The sequence below is a fragment of the Centruroides vittatus genome, unplaced genomic scaffold (assembly GCF_030686945.1).
Source record: "Centruroides vittatus isolate TY-2023 unplaced genomic scaffold, ASM3068694v2 contig_717, whole genome shotgun sequence".
Lineage (NCBI taxonomy): Eukaryota > Metazoa > Arthropoda > Arachnida > Scorpiones > Buthidae > Centruroides > Centruroides vittatus.
In genome coordinates, this window is record NW_027122456.1 from 3,369,981 (window position 1) to 3,397,129 (window position 27,149).

Genomic DNA, 27,149 nt, shown 5'->3' on the forward strand with positions numbered 1-27,149 from the left:
TTTACATTTTTATATATCAAATATTTCTAATTTATAAAGACCATATAATGTGTATTATAAATAGCATTCGTGTAAAAAATTACACAAAATCTGTAAACATGAAGTTATATGTTTGGATTTTATAAGATTTAATATTAAGATTAAATAGAAATTAAAGTATATTTTTAAGCTTTTATTTCTTGCTTTCTCACTGTTTTGTCGGCGCTATAAATAAGTCTTTTTCTGTCATCATTGTTTAGCTTTAAATAAAATATTTAATGATGACAGAAAAAGACTTATTTATATTTGATTCATAAATGCTAGTTCTGTGTTTCTTTCCTCAATTTTTATATTTTTTTAATTTTTTATTTACAAAGCGAAGTTAAGTCTTCGTGTTCAAATATATTAATGCATTAAATTTAAAATGATATAATATTGGAAAATAAGATTTTATAAAAGGAAACTATTATAATTTTTCTCTGAAAGTTTTGGTACAAATAATTTATATATATATAATTTTTGGAAAAAAATCATAGAAATTTGTGTTAGAAGTTTCCAATATTTTTTCTGATACTTTTCAAAGATGATAAAAAATGTTTTTCTCATCTTTATCTCTATGAATTTGCCAATTGTAATGAATAAAAATCTCTAAATTTGACACATTAAACATATTGTTACATTTATTTTTCGTTTTTCTTTACATCAGGCGTATTATTATTATAAATAGTGAAAACAAACATACATAAATGAAATTTCAGAAAGCATCCAAAATTGCTTAATTTTCCTTTCTTAGTAATAATATCCGAATATATTGTGAAGTAAAACTGACAAAAACGAAAACTTTTACTTAACTTATTGCAATATTACCAGTAGGCATTAAATTAAAAGAATAAAAAATAAAAGTAGCAACAATAATAATAATTACGCCTCTGTTGATACTAGTATCAATTGCTATACCAATCCCAAATATCACTTGGCACAAGTATCAACAGAATTTTCCATTTACGTCAACCCTTATAATGATTATAGTATATATCTTAAGTTCACTCATTTTTAATAAAATTAAAGCTTTTATTTATCTTTTTTTTAAAACACAAGTCTTCAGATTAAGCAATTTTAATAAGACAACAAAATATCATAAAATAATCCGTAGAATAAGATCACCGATCCCTCAAAAAGTGCGTAGAATTATTGAAATATATTTTAAAAGACAAAGAGTAGTTGAAACTTGAGAAAATGGGATAATTTAACTGTAATTAATAGGAAATAATCAAGTAAATTGACTATATTAATCTCAATTTTAAATTTTGGGTTAGAAAATCTGATTAATCAGTCTATATCTTTAATTTTTCTCCTTCATTTGTATTACTTCTATCAATAATTTTAGAAAAGAGTTTTAAAAATGTATGAAATTCAATATATTTGATTTTCAATGTCTCATTTCAAAATCTTTTTCTATTCTTTTATATTTCAATATTATTCTTACATTTTTATTTATATTTTAATAATAATAATAAATGTTTTTAATTCATTACTTTAAAGTTTTAAGAAATAATTGTTAAAAATGCGTTCGATAAAATTTATTTTTGTTTCTATATAAAATCATGAAGCGCCATCTTTTAGTAGAAAATAACATAAGTTTTTAAATATTACATTTAAAAAAAATAAACGTAGCAAATGTAGATATAAACAAAACATTTTTTTCATAATTTATAAGATTTTTTTTTAGTTTATAAATGAATATGAAAATGAAATTTTATAGAAAAGTTTTACAATTATATTTGAACGAGTTCATTTAGGTTGATCTATCCTGCGCCATCTGTCAATCGCAACTTGAAATTCTATTATAAAGAATTAAATCGATTATACATAAAAAAAATCGGACCATTTATTAGTAATTAACGTATTAATTAATATAAAATCGAAAATCGTTCGGAAAATTTGTGTTGGAATCGTTATTCTGTCGTCCTGGATGTTATATGACTCGAGATGCTTATCCCACATTCTGCTTACTTGTAGTATGACGAGGGCCTTTGTCATCTTTTTTAGTTTACGCATTATTGAAGAAGGAAAGAGCAATTGATTAACTATATTTTCGATATTTATAAAATGGAAAAAATTAAGGAAGGAAATTTGTTGTATATTGGAGTGAAACGAAAGGTGCTTGAACTTTAGATTACTGTTTAGCTTGGTGAATGTTGCTTCCAGCACGGATATTGCAATCATTTGATCGACAAATAACAACAAACGACAAATTTCTCCTAGAAATATTTATTTCCTGCATTTTCTGCCGTTAATCTGAGCTAAGGATGGATTTTTTTCTCGTTATATTCAGCAGTTCTCAATTTATTTTTGTTTTTTTAAATGGAAAAAAATGTAGTCAAACGGTAGACTAATTTTTTCAATTATTATTATTATTATTATGGTTCACTTCTTATCAAGCGCCCTTTAAAAATGCATAAACGAAAGACCGTATTTATTTCCGTAGGAAGAGCGATAAGAGTGTAATAGTTAACGAAAACAATTCTGTTGGTTATAATAGAAGCGATGTGTGCACGGATAACAAAGTGGCCTGTGATAATGACGTGACGTCGAGCTACGTTTCGAAACGACAATTCCCATTGGAGGAATATTCGGAAGCGATTCCTGCCGAACGTCCGCTTTTCGAAGCGTAGAAAGGTGTGTTATCGTCGACGCCCGCCGTCTGGCAATGCTTTCGTTGCAAACCTCGATTTATCGACGTGCATGACGACGTTATTTGCGTTAGTGACCTCGGTTGTGGCGGTCAGTCGACGTTTGAATGTTCTGGAAATAGAAGCGAATTAGAAAGCGGCCTCAGTCCGTTGTCGTCGGCGTTATGGTAGCCAACGTGGGGTACGGTTTATATTGGAAGACATGGTGCACCCGACCGGTGTGGACGATTACAGCGAAGCTAGTAGTGATGATCTCAGTAGCGATTGGGAGACAGAAGATTTGGAAAATTCCTCTAAGTTGCAAAGGTCAATTTCTTTATTTTTCCAATTATCTTTTTTTTTTTTTTTATTTTTTTAATTCCAATTTTATTAGATTCTAAAGAAGGCGAAACACGTTCAACTTATTAGTTTAACGTGTTTCACCTTGAAATAGATAACGAGTTTTGCAGTTGGAAAGTTTTTTCCGTTTTTTATTACATTTTAAATACTGAAGTTTCGTGTAAAACTAAATTTTGCCCGGTTATATTGATGTTTTATATAATTTTTTACTACAATAAATTTATTTTAATCTCTTTAAATATGTTTTAGTTTAATATTTCTTCATTATATATATATATTTTAAACTTTTATTTTTATATTTTAACGTAAAAGTGTATAAGTTAAATATAAATATTTACTTATGTAAAAATTGAAAATTGTAAAAATTTCTATAGTAGACACTTTAATTACAATAACGTATAGAAAATTTATTACTATACTTATAAGTACTATATTAAATTATGAGTAATCTACAGTAATTTATATTTGTAAAAATAAGGCCTTAATTTTACAAATTTAAATATATATTTAAATTTTTATATCGGCAGTTTATTATAAAATTGTAATTTACGTAGCTTTAACTCTCTTGTTTTCTAAGTGTATTAAAACAATAATTTTAACGTTAATTTAAACTATTTTACTAATAATATCGTCTACTAGAAAAATAAGGATCAGTTTTATGATTCAATTACTTTTTATGTAAAAGGCTTTTGTACAGAATTTTTAAATGAAATACAATTATTAGGTCTATATGCGTAGGTTATAAGGAATATTTAAAATAGCCTATATATTATGATATGTCAAAAGATCTATGAATGTAAAAAGCTTTGATTAATGGCAAAACAATTTAAACATTTTCATTATCCGGTTACTTATTTAGTTTTTGCAATATTTTTTGAAAATTTCATAATACTAAGTATTATTCAATAGCTTACTTCATCTATTTTATAGTTACTCGAGGAACTTAAAGTTTCGTATACTTTATATGTTATTGTTGGAACGTAATATCTTCAAATCAGAGAAATCTTATATTTCGTTTCGATATAATCCAGTGATAATTTCAAAGTTTCTCGTAATTAATGTAAGATACTCTAATGATAGCAACTATTATGCGCAACTTTCAACTATAATGTAATAAATGATTATTCTTCGCTTTTGTTTCTCCATACAAAATCATTCAGCCACTTTTTATTCTCCTATTTTCATTTATTCAAATCTAATGAAAAATTATAATAATTTTATTTTATGTTTTCACGGTTTAATATATTTAGAAATTTATAAATATAGCCTATTTTTCATTTTTTCCCCATATAAATTGAATATGATCTGTCTCTATCGCATATTAATTGGGCTTTATGCGGATACGATATGAAATGATTATTAAAAATGCTATTGTCTTTCGATTTTGTTTACATATTTTGTTGGTGTGTTGCTTACTTAAAAGTTGATGGACAGAAAGGAGACTTAATATTTATATGCCAACTTTATTTGCTCAATAGTACATGAAAACAAAGACACCTTCTCTTAGTGATGAGTGGTAGAATTTTTATTCTAAATTTCTCCAACTGAAAATTCCGAACAAAGTTTTCTTCTTGTAATTATTGATAAATTATTGCCTGTTGTTAAATAATTATCAGAATTTGAGGACGTTCAATTAAACGAATTATTCTGGTTATTACTTGAACTCTCCGTTTTGCTTCACGATTTTAAAAATGACCGTTTCAAGCACATATTCAGAAATGCGTCTACTTTTAGTTTTAACTTGTGAATGAACGTTTTCAATGTTATTAGGTTACATTACGTGTCGAGCCGCGGATTCATATGACTTATAATTGTATAACGAGTTTACGTAATAAAGATAAGCGTGTTAGCTTTTGTCGGATGTTAAAAAAAGAAAATTGTCGATTGACTGACTTCCCGAAGATAATCTATCGTCCCAAACGACTTTTCTTTCCTGTTGTTTCGTCCCGAAATTATATTGCTTTCCAGATAACCCACGGGAAATTGTCTATAAAAAGACAATAACTAGGTCTATATATATATGCGTGTATAGTATATATAAAAATATATACACATTTATTAGTTTTGTCAATATGAAGATTATTTTTTAAAAAGTTGACTGTCATGCTATCATTACCTTTTGAATTTATAAAGTAAATAAGGAGGATAATAAACATAAATGTAAAAGCATATCTCAACGTAATGCTGCAAGTTTAAAATTTTAACCAACGTTTTAAAACACTGTTTAAAATTTTTCTACTTACACGACAAACAGCTTCTTTGAAGACCTTGTCTTTCTCCTGAACTTTTTATTCTTCGTCGTAATTAAAGTAATTAATAACTGCATCTGTCGATCTTTTTTACATCGGTACTTGCTTTCTATTTATCTTTGACATTTAATGTTTTAAAAACGAGTTACTGTCCATCATTCAAAATAAGTCATCAATAATAGCCTTTGTTGCTGGCGCATTCATATGAGACCTCGCATTTATTTATTATAGGTGTGTTCGGATATTATTCTACGCGATTGTCGTTACACCTTTATCTTGCTTAAATTGCTCATATATAAATGTATGAGTAGTTGAAATGTTTAATCTTCTAAATTTTATAGTAAAGTTATTAGAATATATTTAAAATCGATTTTTAAAAAAATATATATTTTAGAATTTGAATATTTCTTTCTAAAATTGTGCTGCGCCAACATGCTTATTAAACCTTTATATTTCGAGGCCAAATATTTCCGGAAGATAATTATTTGACGTCAGAATGTTGCCTAGCACTCTTTGACGTCATTATCCACTGTTGTTAAAAGACCTCGCTATTCGTCACTCTAGCTGTACCAATTACGTTTAAGTGGCTGTTAATGGATGTCCAAGTATTCTCAAGATTATTTTTATAATAGATAGACCATTTTTTTCGATTCCTGTATTTAATTGTTCTGAATCAACTAAAAATAACGTTCTTTATTTGTAAACTTTTCAATTTTCTATTTAAATGACCCGATATTGATCATAAACCGTATTTCTCAACCCCCGCGTAAGTTCTAATAACTCTCGATCTCTGTTTTAATGTATATTTTTGGTAAAGGAAACGCATTAAATAGACTCCTGGACCGCAAACGATCTACTAATGCTCCTGTTTAATGTTCGGAATATAAATGTAATCCTGTAGGCAAACCACAATATGATGATAAAAATTGATATGTCATTGAATTTCTTTCGGAATAATTCGATATCGAAATAATAATAAACGAAATTTACTAATTAAAGTAATTAATGAAACCGACTACCGTGAATTCAAATTACAAATCTAACTTTACAGATCGATGAAGCGAATAACAATTTTGCCTAGAACTAACTTTTAACAGATATAATTTTTTAATGGGTGGATTTGTAATCTCAAATAATTTATCGCTTAATGCATTTTCTGATGTTTAAAGTATTAATCCCGCTCGAAGTAAGCGAATGAAACCGTAACTCGTATTTTCTTGTGTTAGAAAAAACAGATTCGATATAACTCTATAAGAGTGTTTTGGCAGTTTTTAGTGAATTAAGAGGAATAATTAAATTAACCGAACAAATTCAATTCTATCCTTGAACAATGTAAATACGTTTTGCTGAAGTTTCACTGATATTCAATCTTTACAATGGGATACATTTTAAGTCTATATCAAAATCTTTGTTCTGCTCAGGAAACAGTTCCAATAGAAACAGTATGATTTACTAAAAAATTTATTTTCTAGAAAAATTGTTGCAATTATCGGCAACATTGAAACGTATTTATCAGGTTGTAAAGGTGAAATTTAGACATTTTGAAAACAAATCTTTATTACGATCACAGTTCAGTCTGGTAGGTAATCACCATTAATATCAATCACACCTTTTCTGCTAACTTTGAGCCTAGAATGACAGGTTTTTCTTTGAAGAAAGTTTCGAGCGGCGTTTATTTTCATTTAACTGTATGTATATTGACAATATGATTCTGCAGGGCACGAAATAGATGGTAGTCAGTTGGCGCAAAGTCCAGGCTGAGACAGAACCGCCCAGTTCAGACTGGCTAGCTTCACTAAGGTCATCTTTGCTCTATGTGCAGGCACGTTGTTGTGGCGGATTTTTGGACGTTCTTTGATCTTGATGTTCAAACGATCCAGCTGTTCACGGTAGGTGTTTTTTTTTCGTGACAGTGATGTTGGCTGGAAGCATCTCCATCATGATGACGCCAAATAAATGCAGATCATCACTTTCTGCACTTTTGACATTTGCAACAGCTGGTTGACTTTTGATCACTTGTGGATGAGTTTGTGACCCTTCGTTACGTTGTGTTCACCTTTTAAGTCAAAGAGTAACAGCACGCGAATGTATTCTTTCGAAAGTTTCATTTTGTCAGACAGTGCTGATGAATCTATTTCCGATGAAATATGTGATGAAATGTCGTTTAGTTACTTTACTTATATATCCACATCAAACGTTCTTGAACATTTTTTTCCAATCGTTCTATGTGAAATATTTGCAAATAACAATAACGCGTTTTAGCTACCTAAGTATGTCAATGAAGATCATTTTCATTTTAATTTCTATTTATAGAATGATCAATGGTAATTAAACGAATAAGTGTAATTAATAATTATTTATGTGTGGTATTAATAAATGAAATCTATTACAAAGATGTTTGCAATAACATATTGCTAATCTCGAATGTAAACAAACAATATTAATTCAGGAAGTGCAAATGGAAATTTAAGTTCGAGATCATTGATATTAAAATTTATATATGTTGTTAATCGAGTGTCTTTTTCCAAAACATTTTTAGTTGTGCTTATAAATTAGTTGCAATTATATTTTTAAGCTTTAACAATAGCTTCGTCCATTTTAGAATTACGTGTAGTTCAATATAGTTGATTTAATTAATCATTTTAATAACTGATTTAGTGGCTTTTACTGATGAATTAGCATTAAAAAATTTGCAAATTTACCTATTAACCTCATTTTGAATCGTAAAGTTGAATTTATGGGTGTGATTTTATACGCGTGTAATATTGTTATCAACCTATTACTAAATAAAAATATTTTTAAAATAAAGTAAATTAAATGGCATCTTAGTTATCAGATAGGAAATAGAATTAAATTTATAAAATCTTTACTTGTGTATAATTTTAATGTTTTTCCAATATGAGATAATATTTCAGTTACATAATAAAAATATACTTCCTCATAATAAATATAAGTGTGTTCGTTTGGGTAGTCAACAGTTCCACTCAAGTCTGAGAGGAACTGTTGACTACCCACACGAACTCGCTAACGAATACTGAAATAAATTGATTAATTAATTTATTGTGCGTCAGAAGAAAATTATAATTGAAGTGAACTTTTTTTTTCTCTCTCCCTTATGGATATTTTAAAGCATTTTTTAAAAAAAATCAAAGATGATTGTTTAATGAATAGAATTAAACTATCTGCTAACTACTGGCTTCTTAAAATCTCTCTTAATTTTCAAATAATTGATCCAAATTTTTTCAAATAAAATCTATGATGGTGTCTATAATTGACAATATACATACTATATTTTAAGAATTGGTTTGTGTTTATTCAAGAAAGATATACACCGGATGGTTGTAAAATAAGTTTTCCTATTCCGGAGTATCTGGAAAGGAGACGGATGAAGATATCGCTGTGAAAATTGGTAGGTAGCTTATCTAGAATATACGGAAGAGATTTAGCTAAGAAAAAAGTAGTTAAAATCTTCACCACTACCGGAAAAATTTGCGCTGCGAACGCAAGATAAGAAGGATACGGTGAGAATCGTATGTTTATCGGTTTCACGAACGTGTTATCATTAGAGCTGTTCAATATGTCGTTATTATTAGAGATGACGACGTATCATGCAATAGTGACACGTAATATGTCGTAAATAACACTATACTTCCCTCTTTTCCAATGTGTTTTCCTGCTTTGCAGGAACAGCAATAAATGGAAACTATTTGTAAAACAGTTCACTAACTTTCGGAGATATCCGCATCATGTTTTAGAGATTTCCCTGGTCATCTTGATTAATCCTTGTGATTTCTCATTGTGGGCATAACTGAAAGATCTGATTTATCGTAGCATTAGAGAATCGCTTGTCGATTTGGAGGAGAGCATTAAATGGGAAGTGACCAACATCCGTCGGGACATGTTTTATGAAATTGGCCATGCATTCCTTCATTTTCAGCACGTCATCTCTGGATTGAACAGTTCCTGTAACATGTTTGTGGGATCGGTAAACATGAAATTCTCGCATATATCCTTCTATCTTGTGTTTTTGGCCTTAATAAAGAAAATTTGAATTAAGTTTTTTTTTTTTTCATTAAATCTCTCCCGGATATTCTGAATTAGCTACCTACCAATTTTCACAGCGACATCTCCATCCGCCTCCCTTCCAGAAACTCCGGAATAGTGAAAAAATATAGCTCTATATATAAATGTATAAAGCTATGTTTTTTTTCACTATTCTAGAGTTACATATATTTTATTCATTGTATTTTTTCAATAGTTTGAGCAATCGAAATTGTATTATCCAATCGATATACTGTATATCAGTGATTCTCAAAGTGGGGGGTCGCGAAAAATATTTGGGGGGTCGCTGAAAAATTGATTCTAGATCAATTTTTTTCAAATATTTTATAAATTTACTATGGATTCATGTTTAGAAATAATAGAAATAAAAACTATATAAAATAATTTTTACTTAAATAAATTGCACATATAAATAATAAAGAATATAAATATTTAAATACAAGCCTAACCCCCTCCCTCCGGGATGTTTTTCGAGACATATTCATTCTTCGGGGGTCCTTTGAAATTTTTAAGTGCAGAAGGGGGGTCGCGGTCCAAAAAGTTTGAGAAACACTGCTGTATATGATAGGATATAGACGATATACTAAATACTAAATGATTCATCAACGATAGAATTTTTATTTAGCAAACAATAAAAATTTAAAACATTTCATAGTACATAAAATACTTTTGATCGAGGAATAGATTTTATATATAGGTTAGATTCGAGGCATGCTACTGCCAAAAATTTTCTTTATTAGAATTCTTATTGCCCACCCTCCATGCAGTTTTATTATTGTGTTGTCTTAAGATATAGTTATGATTTGTTTATAATTATGTGAACATTTTATATATTTGAAAGTTAATATTTTTCATCCAATTTATTCTTAAAAACGATCCAGCTTTACGGGATTGCATACATTTACAGCATATAAATAATCTAGTCTTAGCCTACTGTTTTATAAAGTATAGATTTGTTATAAATTTTGTAAATACATTTATATGGGAAATTACAGGAAAATAACGATTTATGTATAAGTCGTATTCGTGCTAAAGTTCCTAAGAACTTTTTCTTTCTTAAATAAATCTAAGAAAAATTATTTTCATGAAACAACGCCCTGAAAGTTATCGACACATTACAGTTTAAATCAAATCGCTCGATATTTGACTTGACTCTTTTCATTTCTTATATTAGAGATTAATTCTGTATTCTTTTATTTGCCTGCGCGACGTGAGCATACAATATTTTCATTTTATGCATGTAAGAAGATTTATTTGCTATAATTAGTATTGTAATGTGCGTTATTTCAAATTTTTTATAAAATGGTTGCGTAAATCATAACCACCCATAAATCATGATAACATTCAAACTGTTATCTTGAGCTTTTTTTAAATTGTTTTTCTTCAGATATTTATAAAATGTTAATGAACTTTGCTTAAGTACAGTACAATAAGGAATATTTTACTAGATAACAAAAAAATTTGAAAATTTGATATTTTATGGTGTATTTCAAAGTTAAAGATCGGAATTTTACACAGTGAAAACAATTAAAATATTTGCTACATATTTACAGATTATCGAATATTAATTTTATTCTAAATATATGTCCTACATATATTTAGAATAATTAATTTAAAATAATATATTTTAAATTATATTATTATATAATAATATAATTTAGAATAATATATTTAAAAAATTTCGGACTCTACAAAAATAATGCTTTATGCATTAATGAATACAGAAGAGGATTAAAATAGTAATTTTCTAGTTTGATATAGATGAAGACCAAAATTAGTTTCGCTCGAGCATAATACTATTATCATTCATGGATCATTGTATAAGTAGAGATAAATATGATTACAGAATTTCATACTATAAAAAGTTTAGGAATTATACATTAGATAAAATCGAAATATTTTTCTGACAAGCATTAGTTCCAATGAATAGAAAGCTCTGCCTTTATCATCGATAGGTTAAATGCTAGATTGATTATGTTAATTTTACAATAAATCATCCATTGATTTATTGTTTAAGGAGCTGAGTAGAATATTTAGTTAATTTTACAATTTATAGTTATAAATTTATTTGTTTTGAAGCTTGATTTTATCAGTCAACATTCAGTTCTTGGCTAAATAAAAACAGAAGAAACTTAACATTCGGTTTTTATACTACAGTTATGTCTTGCTGTTTCAAATGATGAGGCTGCATTGTAGAATGAAAAGCACTAAAAAGTTCAAAGATCAAGGTGTTCAAGTAAAAAGTCCACAGAAATGACTTTCATTAACTTTATTCATTTTTGCTATTTGCGTTATATTACTTTCCGATTAATATTACGTATAAGAAAATTATAATTTATATTTAGCAAAAAGTAATAATAAAGTAATCATTATTTTACTGTCATCCCAAGTGCGATGTTCAAAGAATTTTTTGTATCTTCATAACTGCTATTTTTTAGAATTCGAAGTAATTTTAAAGAAGAATATAAAAAATTATAAAATTTTAATTTAATATACAAGAATATATTTAGCAAAAACAAAATAATAAATGTACTTTTTTCCATTTTTAACATCACTAATTTAAAGATAAGTTAATCATGGTTGATAAGAACTAAAATTTTTAGCCTGTGTATAAGCTTTCGATGTATTCACCGTTGTTTTTTGTATTATATATAGCTACAGAAAACCCAAACATATTTTAATACACCAAGAGAAGAGTATTTTGACACCGAAAAGTTGAGAATTCTTTGAAAATTTAGCAATTGAATATATAAAAGCGATCTTTAATAAACAGATGCACGAATAAAAATTGTCATGCTTTTTAAATTCAATATCAAAATTCCTATATAATATGTGAATAAACAATATAAGAAGCAAATTTTTATATTCTATAAATTGTTTTAACAGCTTTTACTTATAAAAATTGTCTCAAAATGTAATTACAGTACAAGTTAAAACATTAGTTTATAATATATTCTGAAAGTTAAAATTGAAGCTTATTAACATTGTTATTCGTATAATTTTGGAAATAATACTAATTCTAACGGCTTAGAAACTTAAAATCAGATATTTTATTGGAGGGAGATAAATGTCGAATCGGATGAACCTTGTTAGAGGCTCGAATAGTAAAGCGCACACTAATCTTTTCAGTTACCTTTATTTTCTAGCAGATAAAAAAATAAAATACAGTATTATACAGTAAATTTAACACGATTGGTCAATATATTATGACGTTAAACACTATAAACAAAAAATTCAAAGCGATTCCAATATAACTGATCTATTAGTTATCGAAAGAGTTATGCAATATCTTACGAAGTAATTATCTTCAGTTTTTTTGTATGAGTAAAGTAATTTTTAAGGTTATAACAAAGTTATTTAATACGTTTTCACTTCATAAATTTAGAAGTAATAAATAAAATTCTTTTTCGAAACAGATTCGCAACATTTTCCGTGTAATTCTAGTAATTGCCGACAGATGTCGATAGTAATTCGAAAGTGCATTATACTTTATAGACGACAAAACCGGTATTTAATAATGGAGAATGTCACGCGACTCTCGTACGGGGTGTTTATAACTTTTTATTCTTAATCGTAAAATATTAAACAGTTATTAAATGATTTAATCTCGAAACGACAAAAATTCATTATCTTACACGAAATTTAAAGATGATCAATCACGTTTCGTTGTTAATTCTGAAAATTACCATGATTTTTTTACCTTTATAATTTGTTTATGTTACGTTAAAGATATTAAGGCGACGAATAGAGCGAGTCGTATGGAGTGACGTCCTATTGATCGTAAGGAGAAGCGAAGGACGGATGCGTTCGGTCGGAAAATGTCGCAAATCCGAACCATTCCTTGACCCAGTTTTGCATCCGTCCTTTAACACCCATTCGCGTGCGTTTTCATTCAGTTTATGATCTGTTTTTCAAATATTTCTTCATTTTGATCTTCAAGCCGAATTCCTGCCATTTCCAATGAAATCAAAACTTAGTTACAAAACTTTTTACATTTGTTTTTACGAATTCAATCATACAATCGAGAATAATTGCTGGCTATCGATCATCTCAATTTCGATATCGCTTTATAAGTCTCTTAATGACGTATTTTGATAATGAAACTTTTAACTTTGATCAATTAATATTACAATTATCTCAAGTTAATGTCAATGTCGTCTTATGAAAGTAGGATTATTTTTGGCAATCTGTATCGAATAATTTTTCCCGATTGCCAATATAATTCAATTTATTATAAATGTATACATTCGTAAATTCAAAATTAATATACCATAATTATATAAAACTTTAGTATGATTAATTGTTGTAAATTCTAGTTGTGTAATAGAAAACATTTTAAAAATTATTTTTCATGTTTTAGTAACTTACAGTATCTTTTCTCTTTTTTACTTGGAAACTAAAAACAGTATAATTTTGTTATTAGCTGCGATTAAATAATGCAAGGAGGCATTTACAGTACATCGTGACTAGCGTGACGAGTTTCTAAACCGGTATCATTATTCTTTTATCGACTATCTTAACTTTACAACACACGTGAAAAATTGCGTAATATCTGTATTTATACTTCATCTAAACTTATAAATGTAGGGAAAATGCTCCAATAGTCATTAGCCGCGATTAAACGTGTATTCAATTGCTTCGAAATAATTTACTAATTACAAAAAATGAAAACTATAAAGTTTCCAGCTTGAAAAATTTAATATCGATTTACAGGTAATAAGAGCCGTTGAGAGGGGAAGCTGGGATTTTTCCGCGTCTGGTGAAAAACTTAGGGGACCATAGTTGTTTTTATTTCTATAAATGATTATTTTTAGTAACAAAAAATAAATAAATAAAACTTTAAAGCCGTTTTTATTAAGTTATTAAAGAAACATTATTCTTATTTCATTTCTTAAAAAAAAGGAAATGGATAAAGGGGCCCATACAAACTATCGACGTCCCTGTACATAACACTTTTGTAATTCGCTGGTTCTGTCGCATTTTTATTCTCTCTCGTACTGAATTACTAAACAGGATTGACTTTGAAATAGTCAAACAAAACATTTTATTTATTTATTTAATTAATTACAAGTTGCAGAGGCATAAAGTTTTATTTTTATCGGAAGAAAATAACATTTAATTTCAAGTTATATTTTTCGCTGATTTATGAATATTTCAAATTGAATACTCTTTTGTAACGACAATAAAAATTAAGTAATACTTTTCCAGCGGGATTTTCTATTCTTTCTACGTTTAAAAATTTTCTACCTTATAATTTATAGGGAATTTTTCTACGTATTAGAAAGTAGGGAATTTCTTATTCGATTCGTTTTCGTAAAAATAAAAATTTTAACGAAGTTATTATGTAATATATCCTTTAATTAAAGTGACGAAAATAGAATATCGCTAATAATCCGAAGTAAGTGCAATGAAAAATCTGTAGCGTTTTATTCTCCTGGCGTTTCTTTACAAGGCTATTTCTTAATTGCTAATCTGATTGAGAGATTTCTTCAAAGGACCCTAGTGATCCACTGTGACAGTTCGATTATCGACCCGAATGTCGTTAATGAATGAATTGCACCATTTTAAATCATTTTGAAATAGTAGTTTTAAAAGTTTATCTGTAGGTCTGTATTAACTGACGAAATACGTAATAAAAATTGATGCGAAACTTTTCATTGCAGAGACTACTAATTAGGAAATAGTTAAGTAAATTTTATTCGGTAATTCTTTCCTTTTTGCATCGATGATGATACGGAACAGCTGTTAGCCTCCGAATACAGTAGGCCTCCATTCTATTTTTATTGAGGATGAGATGATACTTTCTCTATTTTTCACGCTTTGTTCGCTCTGCCCTAGTTCTCTGCCGACCGTTTTTAATGCTGACCCCAATTATCGTATGTGTTGTGTAATTCGATCGATGTCACTTCCGTTCCGACGTTTACCGCCGCGCGTTTTTAGCTCGATTTTTAAAGCACACCTACGCTATTGCTGTTGTCGGACGGATTTTTACTCTAGTCACTCTCCACTTAGTTTTTCGGAATCTGGTTGAGAATAAATAAGTGACGTGCGCGCGAATATCCAATGCGTAATACGCAGAAAATACTATAGGACGATATTTATATTATTTTTATTTGCTGGCCGTTTTTTCAACCGGTGGACGGACCATGAAAGATTGCGATAACAAAACTTCCGTTTTGAGAAGCATTCGCATTACTTACGATATAGACGCTAAATTATACGGAAACGTAATTTTGGCGACTAAGTCACGATTACATCGTGGTTGCGAGTTTCATTTTTGTTGGAGGAAAGGACGAATATCCAATAATCATATCGGATCTACTAATGGCTGTTGCGTGAGTATGTTCTTTTGTTTTTGCGTTTCGATCGTATAAAGATATAGTCGACAGATTTAATGATTGAAAATTTGTATTTAAAAAATATAAATCTCTGATAGATTTATTGCTCCTTATCTAACCGATAAAACATTTGTCGTCTTTCATTTACGTCACATATATTATCGATCTGCTTGCCATTCCGCCTTCTTACATTAAGGTATTTCTTAAATTAGCCTAGGTCTTTTCAAACAAACTTTTACCATGTCAAATAAATCGTGTTTCGAATTTATAAAAGTTGATATCTTCAAGAAAGTCCAGGTAACGTAATTAATATCCATTTGTAATATGTTTTAACATCTTAACAGTAGGAATATTTTCATGTTAAATTCTTAACATGAAAATATTTCCATAACTAAGAATTTAAAACACCTATAAAAGTATAAATGCTGTATTTTTTGCATGTAATGCTGGCTAAAATATTATTTCAGATATGATATAGGTTATATAAAGTTGTAACTTGTTTAAAATAGACAGATACCTATAAATCTTTATATTGTAGTAATTAGTATAGAACAATAATTAAATACATATTTATTTATTTATTTGTTGGTTCTATTTTAGCCATCAGCATGGAAGAAATTAAGAAATATTGTTCACTGGTCACCTTTTGTCCAAACTTATAAAAAACAAAGATATCCTTGGGTACAACTTGCTGGTCATCAAGGTAATTTAGTCATTTTTATGGATTTTTAAATGTTAAGTAATATCATAATTTGTGTATTTGTAGACGAATTTAATTTTTCATATTAGAAATAATGCTAACTAAAAGTAATTTTGAATCTGTTAAAGCAGTCAGAGATTCAATAAGACAACTTCTTTCATAAGAGACTAATCAATAAATTGATTAGTTTTTCTAAGAAAATAAATGTTCGTTCATTCACTGATTTAAAAATTTTATATTTTTTCTTACCTTATTAAATTTTTAATTGTTGATGTTATATTCAATAAACATATAATCATTTATTAATTCATGTATTATGTTTCATTAAAAGTTAATATTTATTTGGACATTTTATATTGCCTTAAAAACATAAGAATGTGTACTATATCAGTTATTAATATATTCAAAATATATAATATAATAATAATAAAATAATAAAAGTGTATTAATAAAAAGTTAATACTTAGTAACTTGATTAAAAACTAATTTAATAATTAAAATAATTTTGACAGTATTTAATTAAAAATTATCAGAATAATATTTCAAAAATATAATTTTATGAAATGAAGTAATAATTACAAGATTTAGAATACCAAAATCATATTTTCCAGTTAGTTTGTTGCAGATTTAAGCTATTTTAATTTAAATAAATATCTTTTATTATAAAAAAAAATATGGCTATATTTTTAATTCTTTAAGGCAATATGAAACTTTCTAAGTTTTTATATATTTTAAAATATTTAAAATATAGTACTTTAAAAAAAAAAAAAAAAAAAGACTTGATTACAATGACATCTAAATTACATTAAACAATTTATAATCTAAAAACTGATGTTTTAAAAATATCTTCTGTTCCTTTTAAAAATCAACAATGCTTTTGTTTTATTTGTTTTAGTTTATATTTTTAAGAAAATGTTTGCATATTTGAAAACATTACAATTAAATTAAAACAGAAATATAAATTTAAATAAATAAATAATTGATTTAACATTATGAATTTAGTATTTATCATTTAGAAATAAATATAAGTTTAAATAATGCAAAATAATTATTTTTGAAGGCAGTTCTTAGAAAAACTTTGATCATCATATACAATTTTGCATTATTTTAAAAATCATTATTCACCTATATTACAAATGATACATTACAAGTGTCTAGTACCTTTTTGATCATTCTTAAAATTCATTTTACTTCCTTAACATTGTTTATTTAAAAAATTTTTTAAATATATATTTCTAAAGGCATTCTAATTAACTAGGATGCAAAACATATGATTAGTATACTATGGTAAAATAAAATTGTCAAAAGTTAATTCCAAACTGAGAAGTACATAAATTATAATTCACGAATTGTCTAGGAAGTTTTCGGAATAGAAAGATAAATGTTTTTGGCAATATTAAATATGTCATTAGATTGAACATTTTAATTTAAAAAGGCAGTAAACGTTTCTTTTACAGCTGTAAAAATTTTTCAAACCCTAAACTAATATTTTATTAAATTAGATGTGTCAAGGACTTGTATATATTTTAAAAATACACAAATATAGAATATTTTTGTATTAATATATTAGATATTTAAATATTTAATTTTTAAAAGAAAGGCCTATATTATTGATAAATAAAATTATAATAAATATGTGAAATTTTAAAATGTAAAATTGGTAATTTAATATATAACATTAAACTGACATATAGGTCATTGGGTTAAGTAGTGCTTGCTTTTAACTATTGTTTTATTGATCATACACAGGAAATTTCAAGGCTGGCAACCATGGTACAATACTAAAAAAACTATGTGGAAGAGAAGAAATATGTTTGGAGCAGTTGATGAAAGATAGTCTAAAATCATTCATTCCAGAATATAAAGGAAGAATTGTATCAGATGATGGTGAAAGTATCCTTTATAGAATAGTAAACTATTTTCAATGGTCCAAAGAACCACTGACTTGGCCAATTTTCTTTAAATCAAATAGTTCCATATTCTTCATCAAGAGGAAACTTCTATATATTCAAAATATATACTAATATAAATATAAACCTTTAAAAATTTGCTTAGAACTCAAAAATTTAAATAATAATAATCATTTTGAATATGTAAATATTTATTGTCCAAATTACTATATATTTGTTCTTTTTTAAATATAGGAAGATTTTCCTCTAATAGAAACTATTTAAATAATCAAAAGATTTTAATAAAGAGATTTTCAAAATACTTTCTATTTTATCAAGTGTTATGTTTTGCTTATAATAATAGTTTACCCCTTCTATTCGTATAAAATGTAACATTGAAATTGATTGAATTCTAACCATTTATTTAAATAAATTCATTTCCTAAATTATAAATTTATTTTTTTACACAGATTGTTTTACACAAGATTTGATCTTCTAGAATGAAAATATATAAATTATAAGCTCAAAAAAATAAAATCAAAAGTATCATTTTAATTAAATGAATTTTATAATTATTATAATTAGATTGAAAATTTGAGAAAAAAGCAATGTATCAAAAAACTATTTAACATAGTTTTTTGATACATTGGTGCATTTTTTGTATTAGGAATTGCTAACAAAAATTATTTTTTGAGCCAAATCTACTGGTATTAAAAGATTTATTGAATTAAAATCTGTTATATGCTGTTATAAAGAAAGTTTATTAACATAATATTTTAAACATTGCTTTTGTTTATGTACAGTACATGTTATGCAAATTTTGAGAATGACCTATTTCTCAAACTCAGATTCAAAATATTGTTGTATTCACATCACATAAGGTTATATATAACAGTGAAGTTAAAATTTTTGCAATGTTTATTTTATAATAAAAATTTATAAAATTGACATGAAATTTTAATTAAAGTAGCGTAGTTTATCGATAAAATTAAAATTCTATTTTATTAAGCTGTTTTAAAACATGTATCATGTCCATGTGCAGTATTTTTAAAATAAGAGTTTTGAAAAAAAATATTTTTTCATAATGTAGTTCATTAATTTTAAAAAAATTATAGGTATATAAATTATCACAATACAGTAGACTAAGAAGAAACAGAATCGGTTCAAAATAAATATGTTATTTTTATTTATTTATAATAATTTGTTAATTTTTTCCAAATGCGCAGGGTTAAATCCTCAAAAATCCTTTTATGCATAGCCTTGCTATCTATATATGAATTAATGACTAAAAACACTTGGCAAATGGAATGTTAGTTTATCAAATTCTCTTCATTTGTTTACAGATGACATAAAAATTGATAACAGCAATTTAATTCATTATTTGAGGTTTGAAACTATTTTGAGTTTATATATAATATTTAGTTAAAACTGTAAATTAATAATCATTCTTTTTTTAGATTTGAGAAATTGTTATGAATAACAATAAAATTGTAAGCAAAACAGTAGTGAAAGTTTTCTTTATAAATTTTATTTTAATTAAATTTGATATAAAAACTATATGTGGAGGTGTAGTAGATTTTTAATTATACAGATATTCAGATGGAGATTTTTTATTGTAAGTTTTTCTTTAACATATTCTTCAGTATACTTAGAATTACAAGATTTATTAGGTGGCTTTGAAAACCCATGTGTTTTGGATGTTAAAATGGGAATAAGAACATATTTAGAGGATGAATTAGCAAAAGCTAGAGAAAAACCAAAGTTAAGAAAGGTAAGAATGTATATGGAATCAGGAATCATTTAAATCAAATGTAATAAATAAATCATATTCTGTTATTTTCAAAGATTTAATATTTCCATGTTACTATAAAAAAAATAATTACTGTATTTGTCATTAATAACAATAGTTTTATCATACTTATCATTAGTATTATTTACAGTTAAGTTTAATTAACTTGTGGATTATCAAGATACATTGTATCTAGGCCGTAAAGCGAGGTATGGGTGTATTTCTTAACTAACTATGATCTTATAAAATAAAAATGTTTTGTGAAATACTGATATTATTTCATACACTTTTAGCATTTTTATCAAATACTCTAATTAAAATAACTTATTGAAAATATTTAAGGATATGTATGATAAAATGATCCAAATTGATACCGAAGAGCCAACAGAAGAGGAAAATAAGATGAAAGCAATTACTAAACCACGATACATGGTTTGGAGAGAGACTATTAGTTCTACAGCTAGTCTTGGGTTTCGGATAGAAGGAATAAAGGTAAATAAAAATTACCAAGTATATCTTAATTTCTTTTGAAAATAATGATATAATTATGGAACTTAATTATCATAAATTTTCTGTTTAAAAATACTTTTTTATTTTCCATCTTGACAATATTAATAATAATTTATATAAATAAACTATTTGCAAATATCATTTTTAAAATTACAGAAAATACAAAAAATTCTTTAGAAAATTAAATAGTTTAGTTTATAAATTTTAGGTGTGATATTTTAAATAAGAAGATTAATTTGTTAGAAAATGAATTGAGAGCTTAAGACTCTCAATTCATTTTATAATTTAATAATTTATTTTTAATAAAAAAATTTAAAAATCATTTATGCCATTTCTAAATGTCGGATTTTAAAATTTATAATTTTTCATTTGGTTATAAATATGTATTAGAATAACTATAAAATTGTTTAAAAATTGTTTAAAGATATTGAATAAAAATTATATATATATATATAGAATATAATTAACATGAACACATATATTATTTTAAAAACTACCAATCAATAAAGTTTATAGAAGATCATATCAGGTTCAATTAAAAAAATATATAAAATGAATTACTTGTTAAAATTTAGGTTATAATTTTGTATAATTAATAAAAAAAATTAATATAGAAATGAAAAAATTCTTTCGTTAAGAAGTTTCTCTGTATTTCCGATAAGTGTATAGATAAAAACACTTAAAATTTATAAAAAAAACTTTTACTCTGAAAAGAGCAATTTCAGCTAGTTTCTAAAGAGAAATTAAAGTTACTTTTAATTTTTAGTTTAAATCACACACAAAAATAAAATAAATTGAAAATAAACAGAAATAATTTTTAAATAAAAAATATGTGAAGAATAAAAAAATATCAAAAAGCAAATATAATGATAAAAGATGAACTACTTAAAATATATAACTTTAACTACAGTAATAAAACAAATTCAATCAAGAATTTTTATTTAATATAATCTAATAAATAATGACTTTAATCAAAAGACATTATTTTTTCAGCTTTTTATCCATTAAATAAATCAACAGTTCCTTTTATCTACCATTCTATTTGTTACAGATCATTAAAAAATAAAATAAAAAATTAATATAAAGGATTTTATATTTAGAATTATATCGAGTAAAGCATCGGTTTGTAAATTTTAGATGTTTGTTTTATGAAAAACTTACCAATTCAATATTCATGGCAATTAAATTATTTGAATGTTTTAAATATCTTTGAAAGATTTGGTTAAATTAACATTTTATGAAGTGAACAACCATTGTATTGATGTTAAAAATGTTCAGAACATTAAAAAAAATTTCTGTTATAAAACCTCTATCAAAGTTCTTTACATAAGTGAGAAACATTAAGATGCTATTCTGAATACAGTACAAGCTTATTAATCTTGTACCTGATAATCTGAAATTGTCCGATGATAATTTGACATGCACAAATTTAAATTTGTTTGGAGCTAAAGACCCTAGCAGAAATACAGTACGTATCTGGAAAGCAAATAAATATATGAACACGAATGACTGTAAATGTTGATTTCGTGCAATAACATGCTTCACGTTTTTGCAAGGACATTTGCAAAAGCAGTAATGACCATATTATTGCTCAAAATTAACAACCACCATATAGTCATGCAGTGTATCATCTTCAGACTGATTAAAGAGGTTGTGTAAACAAATTAGAAGCATACAGCTAATCACTCTGTTAAACAACTTGTGAAATATTGGAGGAAACTGCTGAATGCAGCATTTGATATTTGCAGGCATTCCATCTTGAAAGTGGTTGACTCAAGGCATTGTTGCTTTTTCATTTGAGGTATGACAAAAGTGTTGAGGCCACAGCATTGCCATTGCTTTATAAAACAGTTAACAAGAAATGTTCATACTGGCAAGGTGATGACCATTTTAACTGATAAGAATGTCGTTCATCAATTGTGGCCACTTTTATATCTAGAACTTGGCTGCAACACATATACTTATCCAAAGGAAACTGCTTTTGCATCCCTTCCCAAATGTGCCATAATGATGAAATTTGGCCAATACTTTTTATGGAAATAGCATCTGCATGTCCTGCAATGTCACTATACCATACCAGATTTGGTATATCTTATTTAAAGTATTTTTCATCTGTAGTAACAGACTATTAAATAATTTAAATAACAATATAACTTTCTATTGTAACACTAATATATTTCATTAGAGTATAAAAATAGATTACTACTATCAATACTTTTCTTTATATCATATTTTCAACATCAAATTAACTTTTGATTTTCTTATACTTATGTTTATATAATTAATATACTGTATACTATATAAATTTATTATACATTAATACAAGTATTACAGGTTTTCCTGGAAATCTTGAATTTTTATAATATAATAATTGTATTTTTTATATACGTTAAACTCTTAATATTATTTTAATTTATGAATTCAAATATATTTAAGTATATATGTATTTTTTCAGCAACCTGATGGTACATCAAGTAGAGATTTCAAAACAACTAAAAGCAAAGAACAAGTGTCTTCTGCTATAGAAATATTTACTAATGGATATCCACATGCATCGGTAATTAATAATTAAAAGCTTCATGATGATAAATAAGTAGTGATAAGTAGATACACATTCCAGAGAATAATTGTTTACTTTAAGTTAAATGTTTTTGCACACGAATTTAAGTATGGCCATTAATATTAAATTAATATTACAAAGCTGGCAATACATGAAGCAATTTGTAAAATATAATTTGAAATGGAAGAAAAATAAATATGTTGCTGTTGAAAGTAAGTTACTTCAATACAAAATTAACACAAATTCAAGGAATTGTTACAATAAGTCAAAATAATAAAATGTTCACAGCATAATTCTAACAATATTTTCTTAGATATAGAATATAGTGATTGTTTTTAAAAAAAAATCAAATTTATTAAAGATTCTATAAAAGTTAAGTCTGTTTCCAAGAATTTAAATTAGGAACTAAAAAAGACATATTGAATATTTTAGGAAATTTTCTTTTTTAAGAAAATTATTACTGGGGTATTTATATAAATATTCAACATGAATATTTGAAATTGAAAATACATTCAAATTTGAAATTGTTAAATATGTTTCTGATACTGTAATACTGTTTAAATCTAAAATTAAACAGAGATAATATAGTTTTACATGTTCAAAGACATTTTGCAATATAGAATTATAAAAGTGTAGTCATTTTCTAAAATTTATCACTGTATCTTCAAACTGGAATGCATGACAAAGATACTATTCATTCCATTTCTGTTCTTTTTATTCTTTAAATAAATTGAGTATTTAGTAATCATAATGACTATTATTAAAGAGACTTTAAAATAGTTATTATTATTCTTTCATATTTTATCTTAATCTTATATAAAAGATTGTAATTTTTGAATTCTTCTAAATAAAAAAAAATTTAAGTGACTTCAATATTTAAATCAAATTAAGGAATACTTTCCATGCTAATGTTAATAAATTTTGTAATTTTTACACTTGTTACAAACAATATAGAGAAATGGACTTCAATCTTTCAATATATGAAGAACATTATTCACAAAAATTTAATTTTTGAGGAATCCACATTTAAAATGATAATTAAGTGCAAAAATTTAAATGCTGACATTTTAAATTGTAATCTTTGCTAATAATTAAATATAATTATAATAAATTATAACTTTTTAAAATTATTTATTTCTGAACATATGAATTGAAATAAAACATATTGTAATATTTCATAAAATTCATTTTTAGTTGTATCTCAAGTAATCAAATAATGTTCTAAGAATAATTTTATTTCCAGACAATGTATCTTCAGAGGTTAAAATCTATATATTCTACACTTGAAACATCTGAATTTTTTCAAACACATGAAGTAAGTGTTTTTTGAAAATATTTACCATTATATGTAATAATTTTCTCTGATAACTTTACTATATGTATATAGAATTTGAATAAAAATAAGAAATGTTAATATTTAATTAAACATATATATATTTTATAAACTGATGACATTTATTTTTTTATAGTTCATTGGAAGTTCTTTGCTATTTGTTCATGACAAGCACAAGGCTAACATTTGGCTAATAGATTTTGCTAAAACATGGCCCCTTCCAGAAGGTGTGCATGTATCTCATTGCAAATATTGGAACGTTGGAAATCACGAAGATGGTTATTTAATTGGTTTGAAGAATTTAATTGACATATTTCAAGAATTAATAGACAGAAAAAATGAGAAAAAATTTGAACTATTAAATGAAGAAAAGAAATCTTTGTAATATAAGTGTCATATTACAATATTTTATACAGTATATCTAGATAACAATTTATACAATATTCCAAAGTTAAATAATAATAAGCACAGAAGAATCTTTTTTTATATTCTTTACAAATTATAGTTAAACAATTTTATAATATTACCTTCATAATAGTATGGCATATTGTTAAGTTTAACAAAATGTAAAAAATTATCATCAGCCAATAAGGAGTCATCCTAACTATGAGGGATCAGAGTTCAAGCCCAATCCAAACACCATAATTTATCACACATGAAGATGTTCCTCATTTCTTACTCATGCTGGATGGCTTTATTGTATATCAGACCCATCTAAGATCGATATAATTTCAGCTGGTCCATTAATCCTAAAATGTTAATGCCTCATAACTAATCCATCATGAAAAGTTGTCAGATTATGAAATCTAAGGAATATTTTTTACAATAATACTTCAAAAATTTCACATGTAAATTTATCAGAAACACTTTTTTTTATTGGAATTATATACAATTAAAATTTTATAGTTGTACTCAGTCAAATTTTGAACATATTTTTATACTCTGCCATTAATAATAATAAATTATTACAAACGAAAATCATTTCATAAAATGTTATGCTGTTATTCATTACATATAAATTAAAGAATAATCAGTTTTAAGACAGGAATTTTATTTTTTCTTTATTTCTTAAACACTTTTGAAATCCATTCATTTTGTATTCAGAAGAATGCAATACGTTTACAGTTAGCATTCCAATTCTCAAAAACATTTAAGGAGAAACAAAATGAAAAAAATGTTACTCAAAGTTGAATTATTCTTTAAATGTTTAAAACTATGTTCTATATACATTTTAAACTTTTAGAAAATGTATATAGAATTATAGTTTAAATTCAAGTATAAATTGTTGCATCATTCTTTGGGACCAATAATTAAAAGATATGGATAAAAACTTATTATTATTTTACATATTTTACTTTCTGATCTAAATACTTTCTTATAAAATGTACAAAATTTAATCTGTTTTTAGTGATTCTGTTGGCTAAACATACTTAATATATCACTTCTATCTTTATTTTAACAAAAACATTTTTTAAAAGTATAGATGATTGGAAATTATTTCAAAAAACCTGATGGAAATAAATTTTAAATTAGGATGCATTACTGCAAACTTTAAATTCAGATCTGTTAATTAGAATAAGAATATAATTGTCAATGCTATTAAATGTTATTGCAGATTATTGGAAAACATTCCAACAAAACGAAAATTTTATAATATTTAGAATTTATTTCTTAACTGGTTTTAACTTCCATATATAACTATTTCTTAATAAAAACTAATTTGGTAAGATGATATTGTCCTTAATCAGTGTTTACTGATTAATCTTCCAGAAACTATAAAACTTGATTCATTATTTTGAATATTTTAAAATATTCAATGATTTTATTATTTTAATTATAAAATAAGATATACTATTTGATTCTGTTGCAATGTATAATAATATATAACAATGGAGTACAACATAATCCAAGTGATTTTAAGCTTTATGTACATCAAGATAATTACTGGCATTTTGCCTATTCTAGTCTAGTTTGTGTCTGTTAAATATATTTATTTGATGTAAAATTAGAAAGATAAGCAAATTTCTCAGAATTTGTGAATTTCTATGTTTTGAGATATAAGAATGATCTTCCAGACTAATGCAAACTACTACACTATCAACTGATTTAAATTTAATTTAGCTGTGCCATTTAATTTTAGTTGATATATCATCATCTTGGTGCTGTTTTTCACTGCATTATAATTCTTTTTCAATAATAATTGTTGATGACATTGTATATTATTGCTATTCAGTAAAAGAAATGTATACATATTATTCATGGTTCTACGAAATGAATCACCATATTGTTCTTTCTTAGAACCATAACTGTACATGATTTCTGAATTTGATGATGATAGTAAATATTTATTGTCTTCAAACTCAAGAAATTTAAGGAGTTTATGTATGTATATATATATTACTTATAATCTGTATAAGCTACATCAATTTATACAATTTTAATATCATATTTTCTAAAAAAAATTGTAAATATATTAAATGCTATGAAAATAAATCAAATCAGCACTTTCCTAGTCAAATTTCATAAATGAAATTTTTATATGAAAAATTTTTTGAAATAAAATTTATAAATTTTTAACTTAATGAAATTGACAAAAATTTTTAAATTTCTATAGAGATTATTATTTTTTGTCTTCCATTTAAAACCAATTTCAAATTATAATATAAAATTTTTATTACTGTGAATGCTTGTCAAAAATAATGTAATTA

The 27,149-nt window shown here is 25.7% G+C and overlaps 1 protein-coding gene across 3 annotated transcripts in view; it reads left to right on the top strand.

Annotated features, from left to right (window-relative positions):
* LOC136980697 (inositol-trisphosphate 3-kinase B-like) overlaps positions 1-27,136 on the top strand; it is a 75,804-nt gene extending 48,668 nt beyond the window's left edge. Inside the window, exons 1-8 of one of the 3 annotated variants that reach the window (XM_067276881.1) lie at positions 14,680-15,657; positions 16,261-16,363; positions 18,110-18,253; positions 19,893-20,020; positions 20,381-20,530; positions 23,004-23,105; positions 24,352-24,423; positions 24,578-27,136. In XM_067276881.1, the coding sequence (XP_067132982.1) occupies positions 15,469-15,657; positions 16,261-16,363; positions 18,110-18,253; positions 19,893-20,020; positions 20,381-20,530; positions 23,004-23,105; positions 24,352-24,423; positions 24,578-24,826 (1,137 nt within the window). In that variant the 5' untranslated portion in view covers positions 14,680-15,468 and the 3' untranslated portion in view covers positions 24,827-27,136. Of the gene's footprint in view, positions 1-14,679; positions 15,658-15,700; positions 15,958-16,260; positions 16,364-18,109; positions 18,254-19,892; positions 20,021-20,380; positions 20,531-23,003; positions 23,106-24,351; positions 24,424-24,577 lie in introns of those variants that run through there. The other 2 variants (XM_067276882.1, XM_067276880.1) reach the window with 2 other exon arrangements.
* Positions 27,137-27,149: the final 13 nt, after the last annotated feature.